Source organism: Aquarana catesbeiana, linkage group LG08 (genome assembly GCF_042186555.1).
Source record: "Aquarana catesbeiana isolate 2022-GZ linkage group LG08, ASM4218655v1, whole genome shotgun sequence".
Taxonomy (NCBI): Eukaryota; Metazoa; Chordata; class Amphibia; order Anura; family Ranidae; genus Aquarana; species Aquarana catesbeiana.
In genome coordinates, this window is record NC_133331.1 from 5,641,086 (window position 1) to 5,665,685 (window position 24,600).

The following is a 24,600-nucleotide window of genomic DNA, read 5'->3' on the forward strand; positions in this document are numbered from 1 at the left end:
TGAGGCAAGCCATCACTCCGGAGCAGAGGCTAGTTGCCACTTTGCAGTACTTGGCGACAAGGAGAAGCCTGCAGGACCTTAAGTTCTTGATAGGCATCTCCCCCCAGGCTCTGAGGATCATTATCCCGGAGACCTGTTCTGCCATCATCCAGGTCCTGCAGAAGGACTATATTAAGGTAGTAATTTTATCCTTTCACATCACATTTTATTGTATTTAATGTTTGCTAATGTAATGTATTTCTTTACTCAAACACTAATTACCATGATTGCAATATAGTGTGAATGTCCCCTTTGTCCTCATGCATGCTGTAATTTTTTGATGCTCTTTTTTGTCCTGCATGCATATTTGCGTTCACTAACCTCCCCAGCATGCTATGCTGGGCCCATATCCACCTAGTCTAGTCACTTAACAATGTGTTTTGTCAGCTCCATTGTAGTGCTTTAACCTAAAATGCCTCCAAATGGTCTGTGTGTCCTCAAATTGCTTTAGAATCCCTCCCCCCCTAAAATGTCTCCAAATAGTCTGTGTGTCCTTAAATTGATTTAGAATCCCCCCCCCCCCTAAAATGTCTTCAAATGGTGTGTGTTTCCTTAAATTAATTTAGAATCCTCTCCACCCCAAAATGTCTCCAAATGGTCTGTGTGTCCTTAAATTGATTTAGAATCCCCCCTAAAATGTCTCCAAATGGTCTGTGTGTCCTTAAATTAATTTAGAATCCCCTCCCCCTAAAATGTCTCCATATGGTCTGTGTGTCCTTAAATTGGTTTAGAATCCCCTCCCCCCCCCCTAAAATGTATCAATGGGCCATCAGAGGGGGTGAGGAATCTGATAAGTGGGCCTTATATTTTAGTCTTTAAATAATACTTACAATTGATGTTATACTGATGCTGGGCAATAATGTTTTTTGTGTAATGTGCTTGCAATGTTATGTGCAAAAGTACTTTTATATTTTTTTTTCTGTTTTGACTCCCCAGTTTCCTTCAACGCCACAGGAATGGCAGACTATGGCATCCCATTTTGCCACCTGTTGGGACTTTCCCAACTGTGGAGGGGCTATAGATGGGAAACACATTGTGCCACCACCCCATTCGGGGTCATACTATTTTAATTATAAGGGGTTTCATAGTATTGTCTTAATGGCGGTGGTGTCGGCACGATATGAATTTCTGTATGTGGACTTGGGGAAGAATGGCCGGATGTCGGATGGAGGAGTCTTCGCCCAGACGGAGTTATACCAGCGTCTCCAGAGTGGTGGCCTAGGATTGCCACCTGATGCAGATAACGTGGAAGGATTCCCCTTTGTCTTCATTGCAGATGAAGCCTTCGGTCTGGGCAAGCACCTGATGAGGCCTTCCCCCCAAAGGACCATCATCCCGGAGAGGAGGGTTTTTAACTACCGGCTGGCCAGAGCGAGAAGAGTTGTGGCGAATGCCTTCGAGATAATGGCCAGCCGGTTCCACATGTTTCAGACAGCTATCCACATGGCGGAATACAAACTAAATCACCTTGTCCTAGCGTGCTGCATCCTGCACAATTATTTACACAAACATTCTAGCAATTATCTCGCATCACTTGGGCCTGAGGCCGGACTTATAGAGAATCCTCTGACGGGCCTGGATACTGGCCGTTCTGGCTTGGCCCCCCAAAGCGCCCGTCAAGTTCGTGATAAATATGTTGATTTTTTTTACGGGTAGGGGGGCCATTGCAATGCCAGACAATCTATAATTTGTTTTAATAAAAAATAATGATCAGATAAAATCTAGAAATGTATTTATTGCTTGCCTTTCTTTTTGGCTGTCTCCTAGGTTATCCTAGTGCACTTGTAGTGCCAAGTGTATTTTCCTTTATTAAATGAGCTCCGTTGTCACTGTAAACACCAAATAACTTACAAAACTGGTATTGAGTATTGAAAGAAGAAGCCACACATCTTGTTGATTAACAGAATTTTTAATCTGTGCACATTTGCCTGTTTGTTAAAAAAAATAATAATAAAAGAGAGGCCTGTTTGTTATAAAAAATAAAAAAAAACAAAATAGAGGCCTGTTTGTTAAAAAAAAAAAAAAAAAAAAGGCCTATTTGTATAAAAATAAAATAAATAATAAAAAATAAATAAAATAATAATAAAAAATAAAAAAATACAAAATAATTTTTAAAAACAAAATAATTATATTGTTTTATATATATATATATTATATATATATATTTTTTAAAAATAAAGAAACGCACATGTGCCTCTATTTTTTTTTTTTAACATTTTTTTTTAAACAAACAGGCCTCTATTTTTTTTTTTTTTTTTTAAAACAGGCCTCTATTTTTTTTTTTTTTTATTGTTTTAACAAACAGGCATACAATTCTTCAAAGTCAAAGCCCAGAATGGGGTCAGCAAAAAAGGAAATGAAGAACATGATCGATGTTTTCTTTTTGTGAAAAAGGGATTAGATTCTCCCCAAAACATCGATCATGTTCTTCATTTCCTGCTGCATATTGTCCAGCCGATTACGCATTAGGTCCAGGCTCGTGCGCATGGCATCAATATCCCCATTCCAGGCCATGATCTGTCCAATTAATCTTTGTGCACTGTCCGTGCTAAATGGTTCCCCTGCCACATCACCTAAAATTGATGAAAAAAAAGATGCCCACTTCCTCCACCTCTTCCTCCACATCCTGGGGGGGGGGCGCTGTTACTTGGACCTGCTTCCACCGCTTCTTCCCCTTCCACAACCAGATCACCTAAAATTGATGGAAAAAATATGTATTATATGTATTTAGAAATTAGCAGGCATACATAGATTACCATAAGCTGGGCATTTTTAGCTTCCCACTTGGGGCTAGCATTTCTAGCTTCCCACATTGCCATTTTTATCTTTTAGTTATCACTTTTATCCTTGTATGGTGATTTGTCCCAATAAAATCCAATTTGTTTTGACCTACACCATGTGGAGCCCCCCCTTTTTCTTTTCCATGCTGAACCATCACCCCTGGATCGTTCCCCCCTTGGTAACCGGGAACTTGAGGGATAAGTCGTTCCACTCCTGTTCGTGCCTACCATCATCGGTTTGGGTTTACGGCCTACAAGATACCACCTGGTTTGGACACCACGGGAGACCCCAACCGGTCTAGATACTACGGGAGAATCTCCCCATGCCTTTCTGACGTACTGCCATAAGGTATGTGCGTCCTACGGATCTGGTAAGGGTACCCCCTCATTCCTATTAAATTTTGGTACGTTTCTAGATGTTCATTGGCAGCTTCCTATTTGAAGAGACATTCCTCCATTATTTCTACATGAACCTCTATTTTTACTGTTTTTCACTTTTCTGTTCCATATTTACATAGGACAATTTTTTTATGCTTCATTTTTCACAATATTATTATTTTTTTGTAGAGACATTACTCCCCATATGGACTTTTTTCTTTTTGCTGTTTCATATTTCACATAAGATAATATTTGTTTTTTAATATTTTCTCACATCTGAAATACCGTATATACTGGAGTATAAGCCGAGTTTTTCAGCACATTTTTTTGTACAGAAAATGCCCCCCTCGGCTTATACTCGAGTCAAGCACTTTTCTGCAGCAAAAAATTTCATTTTCCAAACCGAATTTGGGGCCCCATATCTCAGGGCCACTTGGTGCTAGGAACCCAAAATTTGGTGTGCAAACCCAGTGGAACTGGTACCACAACATAACCAAAGATGGAGCTCCTAGCACCAAGTGGCCCAGAGATACGGGGCCCCAAACCCAGTTCAGAAAATGTCATTCTTTGCTGCAGAAAAGTGCTTGACATTTTCTGAACCGATGTTTGGGGCACTGTATCTCGGGGCCACTTGGTGGTTAGGAACCCCAGCTTAGGATATTTTATGGAGCTAGTTCCACTGGGTTTTCACACCAAATTTGGGGTTCCTAGCACTAAGTGGCCCCGAGATACAGGGCCCCAAAATCAGTCAACTGTGTTCATCTGCAGCAATGTCATTTCGGGACCCTTTGGGTCCAGAGACCCCAAATTTTGGCTGCAGCTAGGGGGGCATCTAGGAACCCTTAACTACCGAGTTTGAAGTTCATGGGACCTATGGCTGCAAATGGGCACAGTGAGGCTGCAAATGGGCACAGTGAGGCTGCAAATGGGCATTGTTGACCCTCTTTTCCACTTACAGTAGCTGCGCATTTCTCACCCTCGTCTTATACTCGGGTCACTAAGTTTTTCCCATTTTTTTTGTGGTAAATTAGGGTCTCGACTTATACTCGAGTATATACAGTAGGTGTTCACATAGGATATTTTATCAATATTTTTTTTCACATCTGCAAAAGTGTTCACCTCACATGTTTATTCCCACATATCCAATATTGTAGAGCTGCACTTGTTTGTTGTTTTGTCCTGTTGAACGTGGTTTGTTTGTGTGCTAGCTGCTTTTGTTTTTGTTTTGGGTTTAGCGCAGCATTTTCACTTTCTATATTACTCCATATGTGAGCAGGCGCGATCCTGCACAAGTGTTTATCACCTTCTTCTTAAACAAAGAGGTCACTTACATCTCGTTAAGCAGATTGCATATCCAGCACTGCGGGGTGTCGTTTCTTTCTCTGGGTGAAGGATTGATCAATATCTCCACAGACGATTTTCTCAGAATTTGGAAGTTTTTTTTTTTTCTATTCACACAGAATTGTAGTTTCTTTTTCTATTGGGACTCTATTTTTACTAGTATCATCTCCATTTCTATTTTTCACTTAATAATTAATATTTTTCCAACATTATCACATGTACTCTCGCCATCTGTGAATGATTTGTGTTATACAACAATTTTTTGTTTCATCACGATCACACATGGTGTTATATATTATTAGTTACTAATAAAAATTATCTAACAGTCTACTACTAATTTGTAAACAGCGCCCTCTACCACAATCACCACTTTGCTTTTGACCGTATTGTTCAAATCAGGGGAGCAGCTTTACTCACATTTTAGTTATTTGTTTTTTACTTGTTTTTTGAGCGCGGAGTTTTATCTACAAGTACAACACTTACGACGGGACTAGAAAAAGAAAGTTCAATAGCCAGCAGCCAATAGCTTCCGTCTCGCAGCATGCGTCGTTTTTTGGTCCGTGGGAACAGCATACAGACGAGCGGTTTTCCCGATAGGAATTGGTTCCGTCGGAAACATTTAGAACATGTTTCATTTCTGGGTCCGTCAGGATTTTCGAAAAAGGAAGTCCGATGAGGCCCACACACGATCGGAATAGACGATGAAAAACTTCCGTCTGACTTTTTCTGTCGGACATTCCGCTCGTGTGTACGCGGCTTTATTGTGCCTTTTTCAAGTCCCAAATACAGTTGGGACTTTATGAATTTGTTATATGTTATAATGTATTCACATGCTAGTTGTGCACATATTTATGTCACATTGAGCATTGATATACAGTATTACGGTTATTGGTTGTATAAGTTATATTTCGCTACCATTTATGTTTTATTTTTTATTCTTTACTCATTATATGATGGTATTGAGATGATAAGTTGTATTGTGAGAAGTACGGCACATTTTTAGATCTTTATTTAGTTTTTGATGTGGTAACACATTAGTGGTGTCTGCAGCAGCTTGTATTGAGGTATAGGATAGTGGCAGTGCATGGGAACCCTCTACCATAGTTCTTAGTAGATTCTCTGGAACACACACACATGCCTCCTCCCAGGGTGAAAGCCCCAGGGAAGAGAAACTGATCAGATCCACCCAAATATTTATCTTCTCCCCAGCCACACCTTCTGGGTCAGCCTCCCAGGGATTGGCTAGGGTCAGATAATTATTCATAACTCCAATGGCTGACCCTCCCACACTATTGCTGGAACATTCTTCCAGCAGCAGACCGGAGCAATCAGCCACCAGGTTTAAGGAAAACCTGAGCAGCCCTAAAAAAAAAATTGCAGCTCAGCTCAAATCCATAACTAAATTTAGCCAGCCCAGGGCAGGGGCGCTACATGGGGTAGAACCAGTGGCAGCTGGTGGGTTCTTCTTCTGGCGGGGCAGCAAACAAACAACACCCCCCCTCTGGGTGGCGCAGCAATGAAAGAGAACCCCACCCCCCCGCGGGCAGTCTGGCACTTACCTGCTCGTGTAGCGGGGTTGTGGTTTGCTCTCCTGGAGTGTCCGTTCCTCCCCCTTCCTCTGCTGTGTGTCTCCTATTCTGCCAAAGCGCTAGACATCCAATCCTGTAACAGGTCTCACAGACCTGCCTCCTGATTGGCGGGGAGGAACTTTAGTGTGATAATAGTGAAAATTCATTCGCTTATTGTCACACAATTGGGTGGGCTTGGAGTGCAATGCTCTGAACTCCCAGCCAACCATTTCTTACAGCCTATTAGAGCCTCTGGCTCTAATCAGGTGCTTCAAAAAAAACACCCACCCCGCATTGGAATCCATGGTCCAGTGCCACTGATATGTAGATCGGGGGGGGCGGACGCATAGATAGGGGAGGCGGTGCCCGAGCACCCTCTATGGGCGGGCCGCCACTGGTTAGAACACTTGTCAAAATAGACATGATCTGATTTGTTCTACCCCGTGCTATAAATAAAGCACTACAGAGCAGAGGCATTATTTATTGGAGTTGAATAAGCTCTTGACCTGTCCTGCCTGGTCCAAAATAAAACATACCGGACTGACCTGAACTATAAGGAACAAGCCAGACCCTGCACTCCCTGGTCCATATCATATTGATCCTGCACTACCCAGTACAGGCCTATAAGGTACCAGAATGACCGTGCGCTCGCCAGTGCAGGATTGTAGGTCACCAAACTGATCCTGCAGTACTTGGTTGACCCTTCAGTCATCAGTTTACTACTGTAGGGTACTGACCTGACCCTAAGCTCACCAGTTCGATAATATAAGGTACCAGACTGACCCTACACATAACAGGCCAGGACAGTAGGGTAATGGACTGGTCCAGTATTATCAGGCTTGAGGTTGGACTTGCACCCCCTGATCTATAAAGTCCCAGGATGACCTGAACTCACCAGTCTAGGACTATAAGGTACCAGACTGACCCTGAGTGTTGTCTTTGTTTGTAGTTTATTACTTGAAGAGCTTTAACAGGCGACAGAGGATTGGGCCATGGAATATTCCAAAACGATTAGCATTTAGTAATTAGAGGACAATCCTCTCCTCAAGTGAATGTGAATGTAGGACAGTCCAAACCCCATCCCCACAGCTAAATACCGTTAGGCCAGTCTTCATGGCATCTGGTTACCTTGCGCTTATGCAAACTGTTGGTTACCAATGCAGTTCCCAAAACACTTCACAGCCACAGGGATTAGCTTGAGGTCATTACTCCCAAGTCCCCAGGACAGCTGCCACATTCCAGCTTCCTCAGGACACGGTAAAGTGAGTGAGTTGGCACCTCTCCAGACCAATTCCCTTGTGGTGAGGTTCTGCAAGCAGACAGTACACGGGCTTCCTGAGTGCAGCAGCTCCTTTGGCCCTGGAACCCTCCTGGGGAGAAGGAACCCTGTTTTCCAGTGTCTCAGACTATTGATCACCATTCCAGCCCACTACTGGACACTCCTCTCCAGGGATTGGCTGTAACTTGATAAATAGTCAGGCTGGTTATATTGATTCTCACTTGAAGCTTCTTTCCAGAGGCAGGGGAAGCAATCAAACTCCCAGCATATGAAACCCCGAACAGACCAGGACAAATGATCACTGCTCCCTTGATTGCAGAAGGAGTCAAAAGCTAACTTTACCCAGCATCCTTCGCTAGGAGGGTGCTACATCCACCCCACCTTAAAAATAGGCCTTGTCCTCATGGGCTAGGTAACATGACAAAAATGCTCTTGTTTCCAGGAGCGAAGTATCCCATGATTAAAGAAAAGAAGGGGAGAGAGAAAATGACCATGTAACAATAATTGTGTGGCATTCCACACAGTAAATGTTCTTTGGTTAAAGTATAAAAAGCTTTGTACATTACATTCAGGAGACTGCTACCAGGTCAGATAAAAAGCTTGTTAGGTGCCAGAGCTCCCACAACCTACAAATACATATATACAGCCTATCTGGGTAGAGCCCTACCACTGGCTAATAACAAGTGGTTAGCACATCGATGGACAATTTGCATTTAGAATATCAACTACAGTGCAAATCTCTTATCACTATTCACCTGCAAAACAACATTAGCTGAGCAACATAGATATTGCAAGCCAGGGTTGGAGCATTACCTCCTCAGAGATGATGCTACAACAAATCAATCTCCTGCTCTGGAAGCTTCTTTCAGAGGCAGGGGGAAGTGATTAAAAACTCCCAGCCTGTGAAACCCTGAACAGACCAGGAAAAACGATCACTGCTTTAATGATTGCAGAAGGAGACAAAAACTAAATTTACCTAGCATCCTATCCTAAGAGGGTGCTACACTCTTTCACACTGCGATCGCCGGCCGTTAGCGCTAAAGTGTTGCTCGTTTTAGCAGCACTTTAGTGCTGTTTAAGCGCCGCCTTTAGGCTGCTAGTGGGCCCTTTTAACCCCAAAGAAGGGGTTAAAAAATGCCTGTGTTTCGGCGCTTCCTAATCGCTTTTCAGGCTCTTTGGAAGCGCTGCCCATTCATTTCAATGTATACAGCGCTCCCAAACCACTCCAAAGATGCTGCTTGCAGGACTTTTCCTAATGTCCCACAAGCCCACAGACCCAGTGTGAAAAGTCACACTGAAATGAATAGGAGGCAGTTTTCAGGCGCTATTTAGAGGCTATATCTAGCACTAAAACGCCTGAAAACCGCCTCAGTGTGAAAGGGGTCTAAGGCTTGGTTCACACTTATGCAGTTTGCTTTTGATCCATTTCTGTAGTGCTTTTTGTGGTACATTTTCGCACATTTTATATGCTTTTTTTTTTTTTTGTCCAATTTGTTGTAGGGTGGATTAAAAAATGCAATACGCAAATCGCGGCGAAAAAAAAAACGACATGCTTTTCTGCAGCTTCTCCGTTGAAGTCTATTTAACCAAAAACGCACCATTTTGCTTTCAAAAAGGTCCCTGACCCTTTCCAAAAACGCAGCTGCTAAAAAAAACATGAACTTGTCCCATAGAAAACCATGTTAAATGGACTGTAGTGCATTAAAAAAAATGCATAGGTGTGAACCGAGCCTATGATGGTCACAGGCCAGACAATGCAGCAGAAAAAAATTGTGGTTGTGGTTGGTTCCATTCTTAGTAATCTGTACACACACTATCATTCCTACCGGATTTCGTAAATCAACCCATGTGACCTGATGACATAACAGGAATTGAGAACATATCTCTGTCATTTAGTTTTCTTCGGAAGAGTCTGTCTTGCATTCAGCAAATGCTTTGTTCACACCTATGTGCTTACATTGAACACTTTGCTTGATGCATGGACATTTATTGCATTACATGCATTGCTGGATGTGTTTATTTATTTCCTATGGGTCCTCAATGCATGCCCACTTTCTAAAAAAGACAAAAATAACACCAACTCTTTTTTCCCCAAGTACTGCAGTGGTGCAGTGGTGGATGGGTTTCACAGAGGGTGGTGTGTTGCTGTCCTGCCGCTGTACAATTTATACACACCTGTATCTGAGGACTGACTCAATTTTTTCATAGAACAAAAAACGGCCTGTGCCCCGTGTCTTAGAGCTCGTTTACACTTGCTTTGCTTTCTGAAGAGTGAATGGGGATCGCCCATCAGAAAGCATTTGGAAGGTGGTGCTCAGTCACCTGCTCGCGGCTGCTTTAACCCATTGAGGCCCGCACTAGCGCGCCACAACCGCTTGCACTGCATGTGGTTGCGGGGAGGTTGCAGCGCAACTACATTCACTTGAATGGGTCACGTTTGGTGGGTGGTAACGCCTGACGAAAGTGATTGGGGGAGTACATTCGAAGCAAAGTATTATAGCTGCGCCATGAGTACATTCCTACATCTCCTACTTTATCCACTTTCAGACGATCCCTGAAAACTCATCTCTTCAGAGAAGCTTTCTGGCCCCATCCTAACAACTGTACATTTATCTTCTCAATCAGCACATCACCCCACAGTTATTAGCTCTTGTATCTCTTGACCTTCCTTCTTAAATTTTAAGCTCTAGGGAGCAGGGCCCTCTGATTCCTCCTGTATTAAAGTGTATTGTATTTGTACTGTCTACCCTCAAGTTGTAAATGCGACGTAAACTGTTGGCGCTATATAAATCCTGTATAATAATATAATAATAATGATTCCTGGTCACTGCAGTTAAAGGGGAGCAGTTAGGGAGTGGTAATAATGCAATCTAACTTCATGGTTTAAATGCCCCTCCTACTGCTAGTGTGGATAACCCCTATGTGGTTGGGTCTGCTCTCATTGTAATAAAGCTGTCCTGCCACTGTACAATTTTTTGACACCCGTATCTGAGGGATGATGGTCATTTTGATGCTCACCCTGCCTTGGTCCCACTGTATGTAGGAATATAGCCACCATGCCTTGGTCCCACTGTATGTAGTAAAATAGTCACCCTGCCTTGGTCCCCCTGTATGTAGGAGTATAGCCACCATGCCTTGGTCCCACTGCATGTAGTAACATAGACACCCTGCCTTGGTCCCACTGTATATTGGAACGTAGCCACTATGCCGTGGTCCCACTGTATGTAGTAACATAGCCACCCTGCCTTGGTCCCACTGTAAGTAGGAATGTAGCCACCATGCCGTGGTCCCACTGCATGTAGTAACATAGTCACCCTGCCTTGGTCCCACTGTATATAGGAACATAGTCACCATGCCTTAGTCCCACTGAATTTAGTAACATAGTCACCCTGCCTTGGTCCCATTGTATATAGGAATGTAGCCCCCCTGCCTTGATCCCACTGTATGTAGGAACATAGCCAACCTCTCTTGGTCCCACTGCATGTAGTAAGATAGTCACCCTGCCTTGGTCCCACTGTATATAGGAATGTAGCCACCCTCTCTTGATCGCACCCAAGATGAACTATGGACTATGGGATTTGTAGTGTGCAACGAGCAGTGCACATGACTGCAACTAATGTGCACTGCTGGTTTCATACAAACAAAATTGAGGGAGGAAAAGGAGAGGCTGAGCGCTCAAAGAGGGCATTACAAGGAGACAGAAAAATACAGTAAGAAGCTATTCCATGAAAAAACATTCCCCCTTGTGATAGCTTTGGGCAGGTGACAGGTACTTTTTATGGAGACCGCTGATGTCTCCGCTGCCCTATAAAGTAGCTGATCAAATACAGATTGCGTTTGATCCGCTGCTTCCCTGGCTGTCAGGGAAGGACAGCTCTGTAACCATAGGTGACAGAATCCTTGTTGCTTCAGGCTTCATTTATCACAGAGGAGATTGGGGAAAGGAGGTTCCTCCATCCCCCCTGCAGGAAGCCATCCCGACCGCTTACTGCAGTCCCAGGCTCCCTAGAGGAATAGGAGAGCCCGGTAACCACCACAGATGGTGGTAAGAGAGGGGGGTCCTTCCAAGCACTATAAAAGTGATAAGCTCCCCATGGTACTTTTACCTAACAGCCAACAGTATCAGGATCATGGCAGCTGCAGCCATGATCTTGGTGTAACACCCTGGCGTTTAGGCAGGGAGCTCCTCACAAATTTACTTGCCAAGAGTAGTTATCCTGTTCGATTGATAGGGATCTATTGATTTCTTCCTAAGTTTGACCTTTTTGCACTTTTCTCTTCTACCACTTAGTGGCCGGGTACTTGGTAGTACTAGATATGAGAAGGGCAACCCAAGGTCAGGTTATGGGTATATTGGGTATCTCAGCCAATGGGCAGGGGTTTTCTTGAATCTCTGCTGGCAGAGCCTATATATTCGGGTGAGGTCAGGTGATCTACATTCGGTGCCACCTGGACGGCTGTCTAGGTGGACGTGTGTCGTACACCTCGGGCTGCAAGCCGGAGATTGGGCCTATCCGGGGGGCATCTGGCTGCTAGGCTGTGTGAGGGCCATCCAGAAGTAGGAGAGCAGCGCAGGGTTGGGATTGCGGCTTGCAGTCCAACCAGAAGTGACGGTTCTGCCAGTCGGAGAACCTGTCAGTGGTTGGAGGTAGAAGGGAAGCTGTCGCCATGAAGGGACTAATCGTCTTTACTAGGGACCATAGTGAGTAACTGAAACAAGTACCGGAACCACATTCTCACCGAAAGGGCACGATGGAGAATCGGGAAAGTTCAGGCGGTGTTCAAGTCAGGGACCCAACCAGCGGAGGAGACACTTGCAGAGCAGCCTTGTGTGACAAGTCAGTAAGCAGGGGTGAGAAGTATCTGGAGTGCCAAGCTAGGGACCCAGCAGAGAAGCGGGGGGTGACGCTTGAGGAGATACCACCACAAACCTTGGAGGAGTTTAAGGGATTCATAGTCAGTGAATCAGAGGGTCTAGCGAGAGATCAGGAGCTCAGTATTGAAGAACTACAAGGAGCAGTTTTAGTGGAGCTGAAAGAACTGTTACGTTTCAGTTAGGAACTGTTAAAGGACTGTTACCATAGGAGACAGCATTCCTGCAAGTGCAGATGTGGCTTCTTGCTGGGGCCTTTCCCTGCACGGCTGTCCACCTATTGAAGTCTCGGAGTCTGCCAATTGAGTTTGCAACTATCTGCGGGTGTCCTGGCACTAACCCCCTTTCCCCCAAAATATATAAAAAGGACTGTCAAAAGAAATAAAACCTCTTTTACATCCAAGAAGTGTCTAGCGCCCAATGACTTTCACCATCTTTGCCCGCATTATGCCTCATAACCCATATTGAAGGATGTCAGCTATCTTTGGCCTTGGAGGTCCTCATTAGACCAAACTGGTATTAACCACTACATTGGTATTAACCACTTCCTATCAGGACTCTTATATACATATGTCAGATGGGAAGAAAGTGGTTCCCATTTGGGCTCCAGCTTGCCCCCCCCCCCCCCCCCGGGACAGCTTTTCCCACCTACCCCTGTCTATGAGTTGGTTTCGAAGGGGCCTGACCCCGTAAAGAGGTGACTACATTGAAATAGGCTGAGACCCTGTGTGCTGGGTGGGGACTGCTACCAATGGCTGGGTGCATAGGTGTGCGCAGCCTCTTGCATTAGGGTGTGCACCCCAAAGCTCAAATACATATGCATGTGTATATGTACTGATGGTGTCAGTAGGGCAGTGGACAGTGTAATTTTGTTTATTTTCTTTTCCAAAAAAATATTTTCTTTTGTAACTTTTTTTTTGGGGATGAAATATCAGTGGTCTAAACAGGGGGGAATATGCACCACACAAGGTGATTAGGGTGTGCCCAGGCACACCTGGCACACCCTGTGGGCACGCCTATGGCTGGGTGGTTTTTGATACCGCAGATCTTCCCCAGAAGCTCCAACTGTCTGGTTCCTGCCACTCCTCTTGCTCGCGTCTCCGGTCTATCACAGTCCCAAGCTGGGTGATGTTGGAGTTGGTAGTCTGGAAAGCCCATCCACTCCAACTAGTACCACTGACTGTACTGATCCATCTGAGGAGTCAACCTTGGGCTCAGGTGAGGAGAAAATAGAAGACACGCCTGATTCTGTCACCTGAGGCGTCTGACTAACTGTCTGCAATTGAACCTTTACCAAGTGACTCTACAGAGAATCAAGAGAGCTTGAGTTAGTCCTTTACGATCTAACCGCGGGCAGCTCACTGCAAGATATTCTGATGATGTTGTTTGAATTGTATATTGTTCTGCCTTAACTATTGTTCTACCATCACTCCCTGTGTTTTTTTTATTAACAGCATTATTGTTGTTCCCTTATTGCTGTGATGCAGGGGACAGCATCTGTGAATGAGGTGGAGAGTGTAGGTCGGTGCAGTCTACTTTCTCCACCACGGGTGGCGATATTCTGCAGTTGGAGAGGAAGTCAGGAGGAAAATGGTTCCTCTGTGGTTTCCTGTGTCACCGGTGGAAGCAATCCAATTGGATGCTGCTGTCCCATGTGACTCACTTGGACATCTTGGGTCAGGCAGAGTCTATTTAAAGCCTTGGATCCCAGGTTTGGCACCCATTTGCGAGTTGTTAGAGTAAAGGGCAGGTACCCTGTCTGGCAGGGACAGAACTAGTGGCAGGGAAAGGTTCCTGATGAGGAGGGAAAAGCGTAGGGTTCGCAACTTCTCTGGACTTCTGCCTGCTTGGGCTCAAGACTGCCAGGCTGCATTCTGCCCCTCTCTACAGACTGTCAGTTTGGCTGAAACCTGCTTTCTGCAGGCTTGGCTGCCTTCTCACCCGCTGTTTGTGAACTGATTGCATTATTTAATTACAGGTTATTTTATCATACTGGGACTGTTTGTATTATTGCCACCGCACCACGTTGCACCCCACTTATAAACCACTTACAGTGATGCAATTTTTTTCTTTCTAGGTGCCTATATTTAAAATAACTCAGAAAGGAAGTTGCGAAAGGTAAGTTTAGTGAATTCAAAGACTTGAATGACTTTCAATTTTTACTGCAATGTGTCTATCTGTCTCATCTGTTCTTTTGCTTTACTAGTTTGAGGATGTGAGTAGAATTGTGCTCGTGACATTCTCCGATTTCCCTGCGCGCTGCTAATTTTGTACTATTTTCAAGATCCATAGGGATGAAGCTTTTCCACCATTGATAGTATCTGGACTTACCGTTTGGGCAGATGCAGCTGCCATTTGGTTACTAAGCTCCAGATTACCTGATACCATTCAAGAAGATTCTTCTGATTTGCTGCAGACTCTACCAACAGGTCAGTAGAGACGAGGTTGGGTAAAGGATAGATATTAGAGTTTGGTTGTATATGGATTGCATTCAGAAGAGAGACCAATCACTAGTGGTGTGCCACAAGGCTCTGTACTAAGTCCTGTTCTATTTAATCTGTCTCTAAGTGCAAAGCTCGGCGGGTAAGGTATGTATTTTTGCTGATTACAAAATGGTTTGTAGTAGGGCTGACGTTGCTGGTGGAACATGGAATTTGGCAATGATGGAAGATTGTTTAAAACAGTGGAAACGGCAGGTCAATGTTTCTTAATGTGAAAAATAAAGCACATAGGGGACAAGAATCCTTTGATAAAGTAAATTGATGGGGGTGCAATGTTAGCCAGAACTACAGAATAAAAATATTTTGGGGGGGGGGGACATTTCAGATGATTGCAAAATGAGAAAACAGTGTGAGCAGGCAGTGGGGACAGCTAGTAGAATTATTGGGTGATCACACCAACAGGAGGAAGGAGGTCCCGATTCCTCTATATAGATCTTTAGTGATATAAAGATCTATATAGAGGAATCGGGACCTCCTTCCTCCTGTTGGTGACCCCTAGAGGGGTCACCAACAGGAGGAAGGAGGTCCCGATTCCTCTATATAGATCTTTATATCACTAGAGGGGTCACCAGCAGGAGGAAGGAGGTCCTGATTCCTCTATAGATCTTAATATCACTAGAGGGGTCACCAGCGGGAGGAAGGAGGTCCTGATTCCTCTATATAGATCTTTATATCACTAGAGGGGTCACCAGCAGGAGGAAGGAGGTCCTGATTCCTCTATAAAGATCTTTATATCACTAGAGGGGTCACCAGGAGGAGGAAGGAGGTCCTGATTCCTCTATAGATCTTTATATCCCTAGAGGGGTCACCAGCGGGAGGAAGGAGGTCCTGATTCCTCTATATAGATCTTTATATCACTAGAGGGATCAACAGCGGGAGGAAGGAGGTCCTGATTCCTCTATATAGATCTTTATATCACTAGAGGGGTCACCAGCGGGAGGAAGGAGGTCCAGATTCCTCTATATAGATCTTTATATCACTAGAGGGATCACCAGCAGGAGGAAGGAGGTCCTGATTCCTCTATATAGATCTTTATATCACTAGAGGGATCAACAGCGGGAGGAAGGAGGTCCTGATTCCTCTATATAGATCTTTATATCACTAGAGGGGTCACCAGGAGGAGGAAGGAGGTCCTGATTCCTCTATATAGATCTTTATATCACTAGAGGGATCACCAGCAGGAGGAAGGAGGTCCTGATTCCTCTATAGATCTTTATATCACTAGAGGGATCACCAGCAGGAGGAAGGAGGTCCTGATTCCTCTATATAGATCTTTATATCACTAGAGGGATCACCAGGAGGAGGAAGGGGGTCCTGATTCCTTTATATAGATCTTTATATCACTAGAGGGGTCACCACCAGGAGGAAGGAGGTCCTGATTCCTCTATATAGATCTTTATATCACTAGAGGGGTCCTGGCTGGAGCTTCTCCTTGCTTTCAGTTATGAGCACTAACTTAAAGCAGGGAGAAATTTAGGATCACACAGTGTGGATGAAACAAATTTGAATTAAGTGCAAATATATAGACTCTGATATTTGAATAATTTAAAAAGAACTCTAGAACTCTAATCTATTTTTATGTTCACACATTTTTCAATTTTTTCTGGTGTATTGTAATATATATATATATTCTTTCAATAGTGGGATATTCACATATTTAATGATATTGTTGTTATGACATTTTGCATTTCTCTGGAGATTTTTGGATTTGTTTAAAGTTTTAATATGGTATTAATACTCACAGCACAGCATCACACGGTTTGATACTTGTAGCGTGTGTAAGGTCACCAACAAAGGACATGAGCACTAATTATTATAAGGATTTATATAGAGCACTAGCGCCTGCTTTATCTTTGAACAGTCACAAAATGAAACAATGTTTCTTTTTGTCTTTCTGTTGTCTAGGCTGAGTAATGTTGTTGATAAACATTGCCTGGCTGCTCTTTTCTTTGACAGCTCCAATTTGGGGGACTTAGTTTACACTTCAGTTGTCAACGGGGGAACCTCGCTGACAGCTGAATGAGTCATCAGTTGTTAAAGGAGAAGTACGGGGAAAGCTTGTTTGGCTGTACTTCTCCTGTGGATTACCGGAGTGCAGATCGTTTTGCACTCCTGTGACCCATTTTCAGCTGACATCACTGAGCCGGTCCAGGCTAGGGCAACATTGCAACAAAGCAGTCAAGATCCGCCCACATGCCTGGACCGGCACCCGGCTCAGCCTTTCAGTGAGCCGCCGAGACCCTGAGCCAGCTGCTCCTACCCCCCCCCCCCCCCACAGCCCAGAGCTCCAGTGAGCGCAGGGAGGGCAGAGCAGAGAGCTATGAGGACCAAGCGATCGGTGGTGTTTGGTCGCTCGGTTCTCAGTGACTGATGCTGCATCCAGCTAGGTAAGTATGATTACAAAAAAAAATGGGTTCCCATACTTTTCTTTTAAGGATGCGGCAGCCCACACTCCTTGCCAGCATTTTTTTTTTTTTACATTTCAGCTGTCAGTGGGGGAATCCCACTGACAGCTGATAGAACTGATCCTGAAAGTATCGTTTTCAGGAATTGGAGCATTTGCACGAGTACCGATACTTGTGCAAATGCTTAGTATCGGCACCAATACCGATACTGGTGTCGGTGCAACCCTAGTTTAGAATGATGAGATTCTGAAGATTCTGAGTAGATAAAGTTCACTTATCTCCAGCTAATCCTGCTGTCTTTACAGGAAACCAGAATGTTGAATGAAAGTGATACGGAATCATCCATAGATTCGAACCAACATGTGTTCACCATCCTAATTATGGTTATCACAACTGTTGTTGGCGTTCCCGGAAATTTTCTGGTTCTTTGGGTTATTAGTATGAAGATGAAGTGGACAGTGATGAACATTTGGTTTTGGAACCTTGCGCTGGCCGATATGACTTGCTGCCTGGCTTTCCCATTCTTCATAGCCCAATTCTTCTATGAGGAATGGTTGTACGGTCCTGCCCTCTGCAAGATTTTACCCTCCATTGTTATCTTCACCATGTTTGCCAGTGTTTTCAGTCTGGTGGTGATAAGCGTTTACCGCTGTATCCTGGTTGTCCAACCCGTGTGGGCCAGAAACCACTGCAACCTACGAATGGCCTGGGTAATGTGCTCGGCTATATGGATGTTGTCCTCCTTGATGTGTCTACCCGCTGTCCTATACAGAACCACCTACACAGAGAAGAACCTTACGCTATGTGGATACCAACAAGGTGGCCTTCAGAACAGTAATGGAAGTGACACAAAGGCCCATGTGACTTTTCCAGATAAGACGGTTACAGTTACTCGCATGATTTTTGGCTTTCTCATACCCCTTTTAGTCATCTCTGTCAGTTATGCTTGTCTGGCTTTCAAATTGAAAAAGACCAGGTTTGTAAAGGATGGCAACAAGACCACCAAAGTGGTATTTGGCATTGCCATAGCATTTTTTGTGAGCTGGGCTCCCTACCACATAATGGGAATTATCCTGCTGTACTTCGACAACCTCGTGGTGACCAGTCTTGATCTTTTCTCACAAGCCTTGGCTGAAACCAATAGTTGTATCAACCCAGTCCTCTATGTCCTCTTGGGTAAATCTATGAAGACTAAAGTAAGAAAGACATTCCATGAGCTGATGGAGAATCTATTTAACGAAGAGGTGTCAAAAACTACTAAGCACAGCAGGAGCAAAGTCACAATGGAAGAAAGCATACAATTAGAGGAGCAGAAAGATTAACCACTTGCTGACTGTGCTATAGCTGAATGACGGCTACAGCACAGTCGTCCAGTTCTGGGAGGGCATCTATTGACGTCTTCCCAGAGCCCCATCCCCCCACAAGCCCTCAGGGGGCGCGCTCTGTGATCGCTGCTTCCTTTGGACACAGCTGATCACAAATCGAGGTAAAAGGCCAATCACAGCGGCCCTTTACCATGTGATCAGTTGTGTCCAATCACAGCTTCTCACATGTAAACAATTGCCAGTTATCAACATTTTCTGTTCCTCAGCGCTGTCACTGTCTGAGGAAAGGAATGCCCATAACCGGTGATCCAGTGACAGGGGACAATTACACTGATCGTCAGTGCAGTCCCATCAGTGCCAATCAGTGTCCATCAGTGAAGAAGAAAAATTACTTATTTGCAAAATTTTATAACAGAAATAAAGAAAAAGTTTTATTTTTTTAATATTTTCGGTCCATTTTCGTTTGTTTAGAAAAAAAAATTAAAAACCCAGTGGTTATTAAATACCACCAAAAAAAAAAAGAAATCATACATCCATTATAAACATACATGATTCATAAAAAGTACAGAAATACATACAGATTTATTAAAAAATAAAAACTGAAATATCACATGGTCCTAAGTATTCAGACCCTTTGCTCAGTATTTAGTAGAAGCCCCTTTTGATGAGTCTTTTTGGGAAAGATACAACAAGTTTTTCACACCTGGATTTGGGGATCCTCTGCCATTCCTCCTTGCAGATCCTCTCCAGTTCTGTCAGGTTGGATGGTAAATGTTGGTGGACGGCCATTTTTAGGTCTCTCCAGAGATGCTCAATTGGGTTTAAGTCAGGGCTCTGGCTGGGCCATTCAAGAACAGTCACGGAGTTGTGAAGCCACTCCTTCATTATTTTAGCTGTGTGCTTAGGGTCATTGTCTTGTTGGAAGGTAAACCTTCGGCCCAGTCTGAGGTCCTGAGCACTCTGGAGAAGGTTTTCGTCCAGGATATCCCTGTATCCCGCATTCCCGCATTCATCTTTCCCTCGATTGCAACCAGTCGTCCTGTCTCTGCAGCTGAAAAACACCCCCACAGCATGATGCTGCCACCACCATGCTTCACTGTTGGGACTGTATTGGACAGGTGATGAGCAGCACCTGGTTTTCTCCACACATTTCGCTTAGAATTAAGGCCAAAAAGTTCTATCTTGGTCTCATCAGACCAGAGAATCTTATTTCTCACCATCTTGGAGTCCTTCAGGTGTTTTTTAGTAAACTCCATGCAGGCTTTCATGTGTCTTGCACTGAGGAGAGGCTTCCGTCGGGCCACTCTGCCATAAAGCCCCGACTGGTGGAGGGCTGCAGTGATGGTTGACTTTCTACAACTTTCTCCCATCTCCCAACTGCATCTCTGGAGTTCAGCCACAGTGATCTTTGGGTTCTTCTTTACCTCTCTCACCAAGGCTCTTCTCCCCCGATCGCTCAGTTTGGCCGGACGGCCAGCTCTAGGAAGGATTCTTGTCGTCCCAAACGTCTTCCATTTAAGGATTATGGAGGCCACTGTGCTCTTAGGAGCCTTAAGTGCAGCAGAAATTTTTTTTGTAACCATGGCCAGATCTGTGCCTTGCCACAATTCTGTCTCTGAGCTCTTCAGGCAGTTCCTTTGACCTCATGATTCTCATTTGCTCTGACATGCACTGTGAGCTGTAAGGTCTTATATAGACAGGTGTGTGGCTTTCCTAATCAAGTCCAGTCAGTATAATCAAACACAGCTGGACTCAAATGAAGGTGTAGAACCATAGGTGTGCGCAGGGGATGTGCCAGGTGTGCCTGGGCACACCCTAATCACTCTGTACAGTGCCGATTCCCCTTTCTGCCTGGGCCCCCTCTGTGTTGCATGCCCCCCAATGCAGTGCTGCTGGCTTCTCTCCCCCCCGCCGCCCCTGGCTGCTGTGGGGGATGCTTAAGGATGGAGAAGGGGGCTAATTAATATGTCATTTACCAGCCCCTTCCTTTTCTAAATGAACACAGGGAACACACACACTCACTCACTGTGTTCAATCATAACTGAAGCCTAGTAAACTGTGTTTACTAGGCTTCAGTTTGTGAATGAACATGAAGCCGCTCAGCACATGCATGTGTGTTTGAGCTTTGGGGTGCACACCTTAATGCAATAGGCTGTGCACACCTTTGTGTAGGACCATCTCAAATATGATCAGAAGAAATGGACAGCACCTGAGTTATATATATGAGTGTCACAGCAAAGGGTCTGAATACTTAGGACCATGTGATATTTCAGTTTTTATTTTTTAATAAATCTGCAAAAATGTCAACAATTCTGTGTTTTTCTGTCAATATGGGGTGCTGTGTGTACAATATGGGGTGCTGTGTGTACAATATGGGGTGCTGTGTGTACAATATGGGGGGCTGTGTGTACAATATGGGGTGCTGTGTGTACAATATGGGGTGCTGTGTGTACAATATGGGGTGCTGTGTGTACAATATGGGGAGCTGTGTGTACAATATGGGGTGCTGTGTGTACAATATGGGGTGCTGTGTGTACATTAATGAGGAAAAAAATGAACTTAAATGATTTTAGCAATTGGCTGCAATATAACAAAGAGGGAAAAATTTAAGAGGGTCTGAATACTTTCCGTCCTCACTGTATATAACTCATGAAAGAAAATAGTGACTCAGTGCTTCAATTATCACCAATCAGATAAATGTGTCATTCATAATAAGAATAATGTTACTGTTCTGCCAACTGATGAACAATAATTAAATAAATATCCATTTCATAAATACATAAAGTGTCTCTGTGCTTCTATAATTCATACAAAATATTAAAAGTGTCCTTGTGCTCAACAACGTGCTTCAAATCAACCTATTGAAGTACCACAACCATTACCAGAGCTCTTATCTCTGAACTCACCGGCAGCCCAGGCAGCAGACAGATTCCAACCTCCATGCTGCGTCTGGTAGGAGTGAGGCAGGGACGTACAGTCAGGGGAGGCAGGTGAGGCAGAGCCTCATAACATTAAAAAAAAAAAAACGATCGAGCTTTGAGGGTCATAGCTCGCCGACCCGGGGGTCACAGAGACCCCAAATTTGGGGGGGTAGGTAGCCAAAGTCCTACCCCACCACTGGTCAAAATGGGGCTCCTATCATCTATGGTTCCGGAGAATACGGGGCTCCTTGTGCAGCCTGTCAGAAGCTACATAGAGAGCAGCCAGTTTAAATACAAGCCGGCACACTCTGTTTGTAGAAGACTGAAAGGATGAGCTCACAGTGCCTCTCCTCACTTCTTATCAGAGGCACTGAGCTCAATGGACAGCTTGGAGCCTTGGACCAATGGAAAAGCACTATTGGTTCAAGCTGTCCAATAAAAATGCTGCAGTGGAGGCACGCCTCTCACTGCAGTGTCATAGAAGGGGGTGTGTCTAAAAGACAAAATGCTCCCTTCCAGACCCGCCCTCTTAACTAGAAGGAAAATACATGTGTTTATGTGTATAAGGTTTACCCACAATCCCAGGTTTTTCTCACACAGTTCAGAGGGAGAATGAGAATCTGCTGTTGAAAAGGTACAAGCTCGATATGTTATAACATAATAATTTGTTATTTATCTATTTACTGTGAAATTACTGGTTGGAAGTTATAACTTCAAACTTCAGTCATTTCTCTGTTAGGCCACCTGCTTGAGTACAGATTTTGAAAATATAGTAAATTATCTTAAAAACGATATATAATAATTATTTGTATATTACTTATGTAATGGAAATTTGTACGTTCTGTATATAATTGTATTGTATTTTGTATGTATTGCACACTGCCCTCACTGTGCACACAGCACTAATAATGTTTTCAGTAAATGTTTACATTCTTTCGAGTCCTGATTAGAATTAGCCTGCCTATGTTACGCCCCTTGTTACCATAAACGTACAATTGTAATATTAATGCGATACCTACGTAATCATGTGCATAAAAACCTTCAATTGCGTCATAATAAAGCAGAACAGTTATTTGGAAAGATGCTGAGCGTATCTTTTGTGTCTGTTCCCTACTGCAGTAGTTATTATTAATTTGGAACCAACTAATCAATATGAGGATAGGAGTTGCCTATCATCGATTTAACCGAGTCAGCATGGCGAGCTTTGCCTTAGGAGGGGATTCCAGGTGACCCTGAGTATCCGAAGCGAGGAGCTTGAGATGATCCGGGAATTTCTGATAATCACCCGGCTGAGGTAAGCCTTTTACTTACATTTGAGTTGACCTTGATCGGTAAGGCATTTTCGGGACAAAGGGTACCTATTTTACTCCCCTTAATGGAACTGTATTGATTGGTGGTTATATGTTATGTTGTCCCTGTCTATTGTCCATCGGAGTGTTATAGATAAGAAAGGGAAGAATAGTGCTGTTCACAGGTATATGTACTACATCTGCTAGATAAAGTAGTTTAGAGGCAAGAGGGTATAGGCATATGTAGAGAAGACTGGCCAGTCATTATGGGCATTGAATTAAGTAAGGGAATGAAGGGTAAGAGACCCTCAAAAATGCCCAGCGCAAGGAGGAGCGCTATATATGAACCGGAGGTGCGGTTCCGCCTATACTGAGCCCCTAGATTAATGGTTAAAGTGGACAGGGATCCACATTGGGTAATTGGGTTACCAGGGTCCACAGGGACTAAGAATCATGCAGAGTAAACGGCTAAATTAACATCTATGTGAGCAGGATGGATGAAGGGTGACATTAACACTAGACAGAAAGGGACATTTTCATGTTAAGTTGTGGGATGAATTTGGGGTCAGGCACTACAACTATTAGAGTCAGAAACAGAGAAATGAGAATTAAAACAGAATACTTTATATGGTGTCAGAGAGAGAAGATGGGATGAGCACTGTGGCTGCCCGTCTGATCATAGAAGATAGATATAAAAGATATCTGAACAAAATAAGGAAAGCAGAATTTAGGCAGGGAAATATTAATGAGAGTTAAAAGAAAGTGAGAGAATGATATGCATGTGTTGGGATGTAATTAAATCCTTGCCACCCAGGTCAATTCTGACACTTCTCTCCTACATGTAAAAATCATATTTTTTTTTGCTAGAAAATTACTCGGAACACCCAAACATTATATATATATATATATATATATATATATAATGTGAAAGATGATGTTATGCCGAGTAAATAGATACCTAACATGTCACGCTTTAAAGTCGCACACGCTCGTGGAATGGCGCCAAACTTCAGTACTTGAAAATCTCCGTAGGCAACGCTGTAAAAATGTTTACAGGTTACATGTTTGGAGTTACAGAGGAGGCCTAGTGCTAGAATTATTGCTCTCGCTCTAACGATCGTGGCATATGTAACCTGTGTGTATCTGGCTCTGATACTAGCGGGTGCCTCACCAGCCACTCGTCTTGCCGCACATCCCTGGAGTGAGGACGCAGCGTGGAGTTTTAGTTTACCTGCTGTTTAGCTGCTGTCACCAAGACAGTAGGGAGAAGGGATCCAAGCATGCAGGGGAGGGCGGATCGGTGGACAGACCCCAAGTGTGTGCAGGCAGTGAGTGCCATGCTGTGCATGGGCGATGGGGGGGGGTGTCAGGCCGGGGGTGCTGGCAGCGGAGGAGGTCACAGTGGAGGAGGCTCCCCGCTGGTTGCTGCAGCTGCCGCCACCACTGGAAATCCCGCTGGAGATATTCCAGCGGTCCTGCAGCACCTCCTGTCCCTGATGCTGCAGGACCAGTGAGATGTGGGGGACTGTGTGTGTGATGGGGGAGAGGATATCTGGGGTGTGTAATTAGTGTGGTGGGATCTAGAGGCATGATCAGAGCAGAGGGAATCTGGAGGTGTGATCAGAGTGGAGGGATCTGGTGGGGATCTTCTCTGGTTGTGATCAGAGTGTAGGGATCTAGTTGGATATCTGGGGGTGTGATCAGAGTGGAGGGATCTGGAGGTGTGATCAGAGTGGAGGGATCTGGAGGTGTGATCAGAGTGGAGGGATCTGGTGGGGGATCCTTTGGGGGTGTAATCAGAGTAGAGGGATCTGGTGGGGGATCTGGAGGTGTGATCAGAGTGGAGGGATCTGGTGGGGTATCTGGGGGTGTGATCAGAGTGAAGGGATCTGGTGGGGTAT

The 24,600-nt window shown here is 44.3% G+C and overlaps 1 protein-coding gene across 1 annotated transcript; it reads left to right on the top strand.

The window, feature by feature from the left end:
- The first annotated feature begins 14,448 nt into the window (after window positions 1-14,448).
- On the top strand, window positions 14,449-19,014 carry LOC141105558 (C3a anaphylatoxin chemotactic receptor-like). Its single transcript, XM_073595449.1, has 2 exons — window positions 14,449-14,687; window positions 17,470-19,014. Exon 2 carries the CDS (start codon window positions 17,479-17,481, stop codon window positions 18,484-18,486), a length of 1,008 nt encoding a protein of 335 aa, XP_073451550.1. The 5' UTR covers window positions 14,449-14,687; window positions 17,470-17,478; the 3' UTR covers window positions 18,487-19,014.
- Window positions 19,015-24,600: the final 5,586 nt, after the last annotated feature.

What these genes read in the sequence shown, in the direction of transcription:
- LOC141105558 (XM_073595449.1), top strand. Translation starts at nt 17,479, where the DNA reads ATGTTGAATGAAAGTGATACGGAATCATCCATAGATTCGAACCAACAT.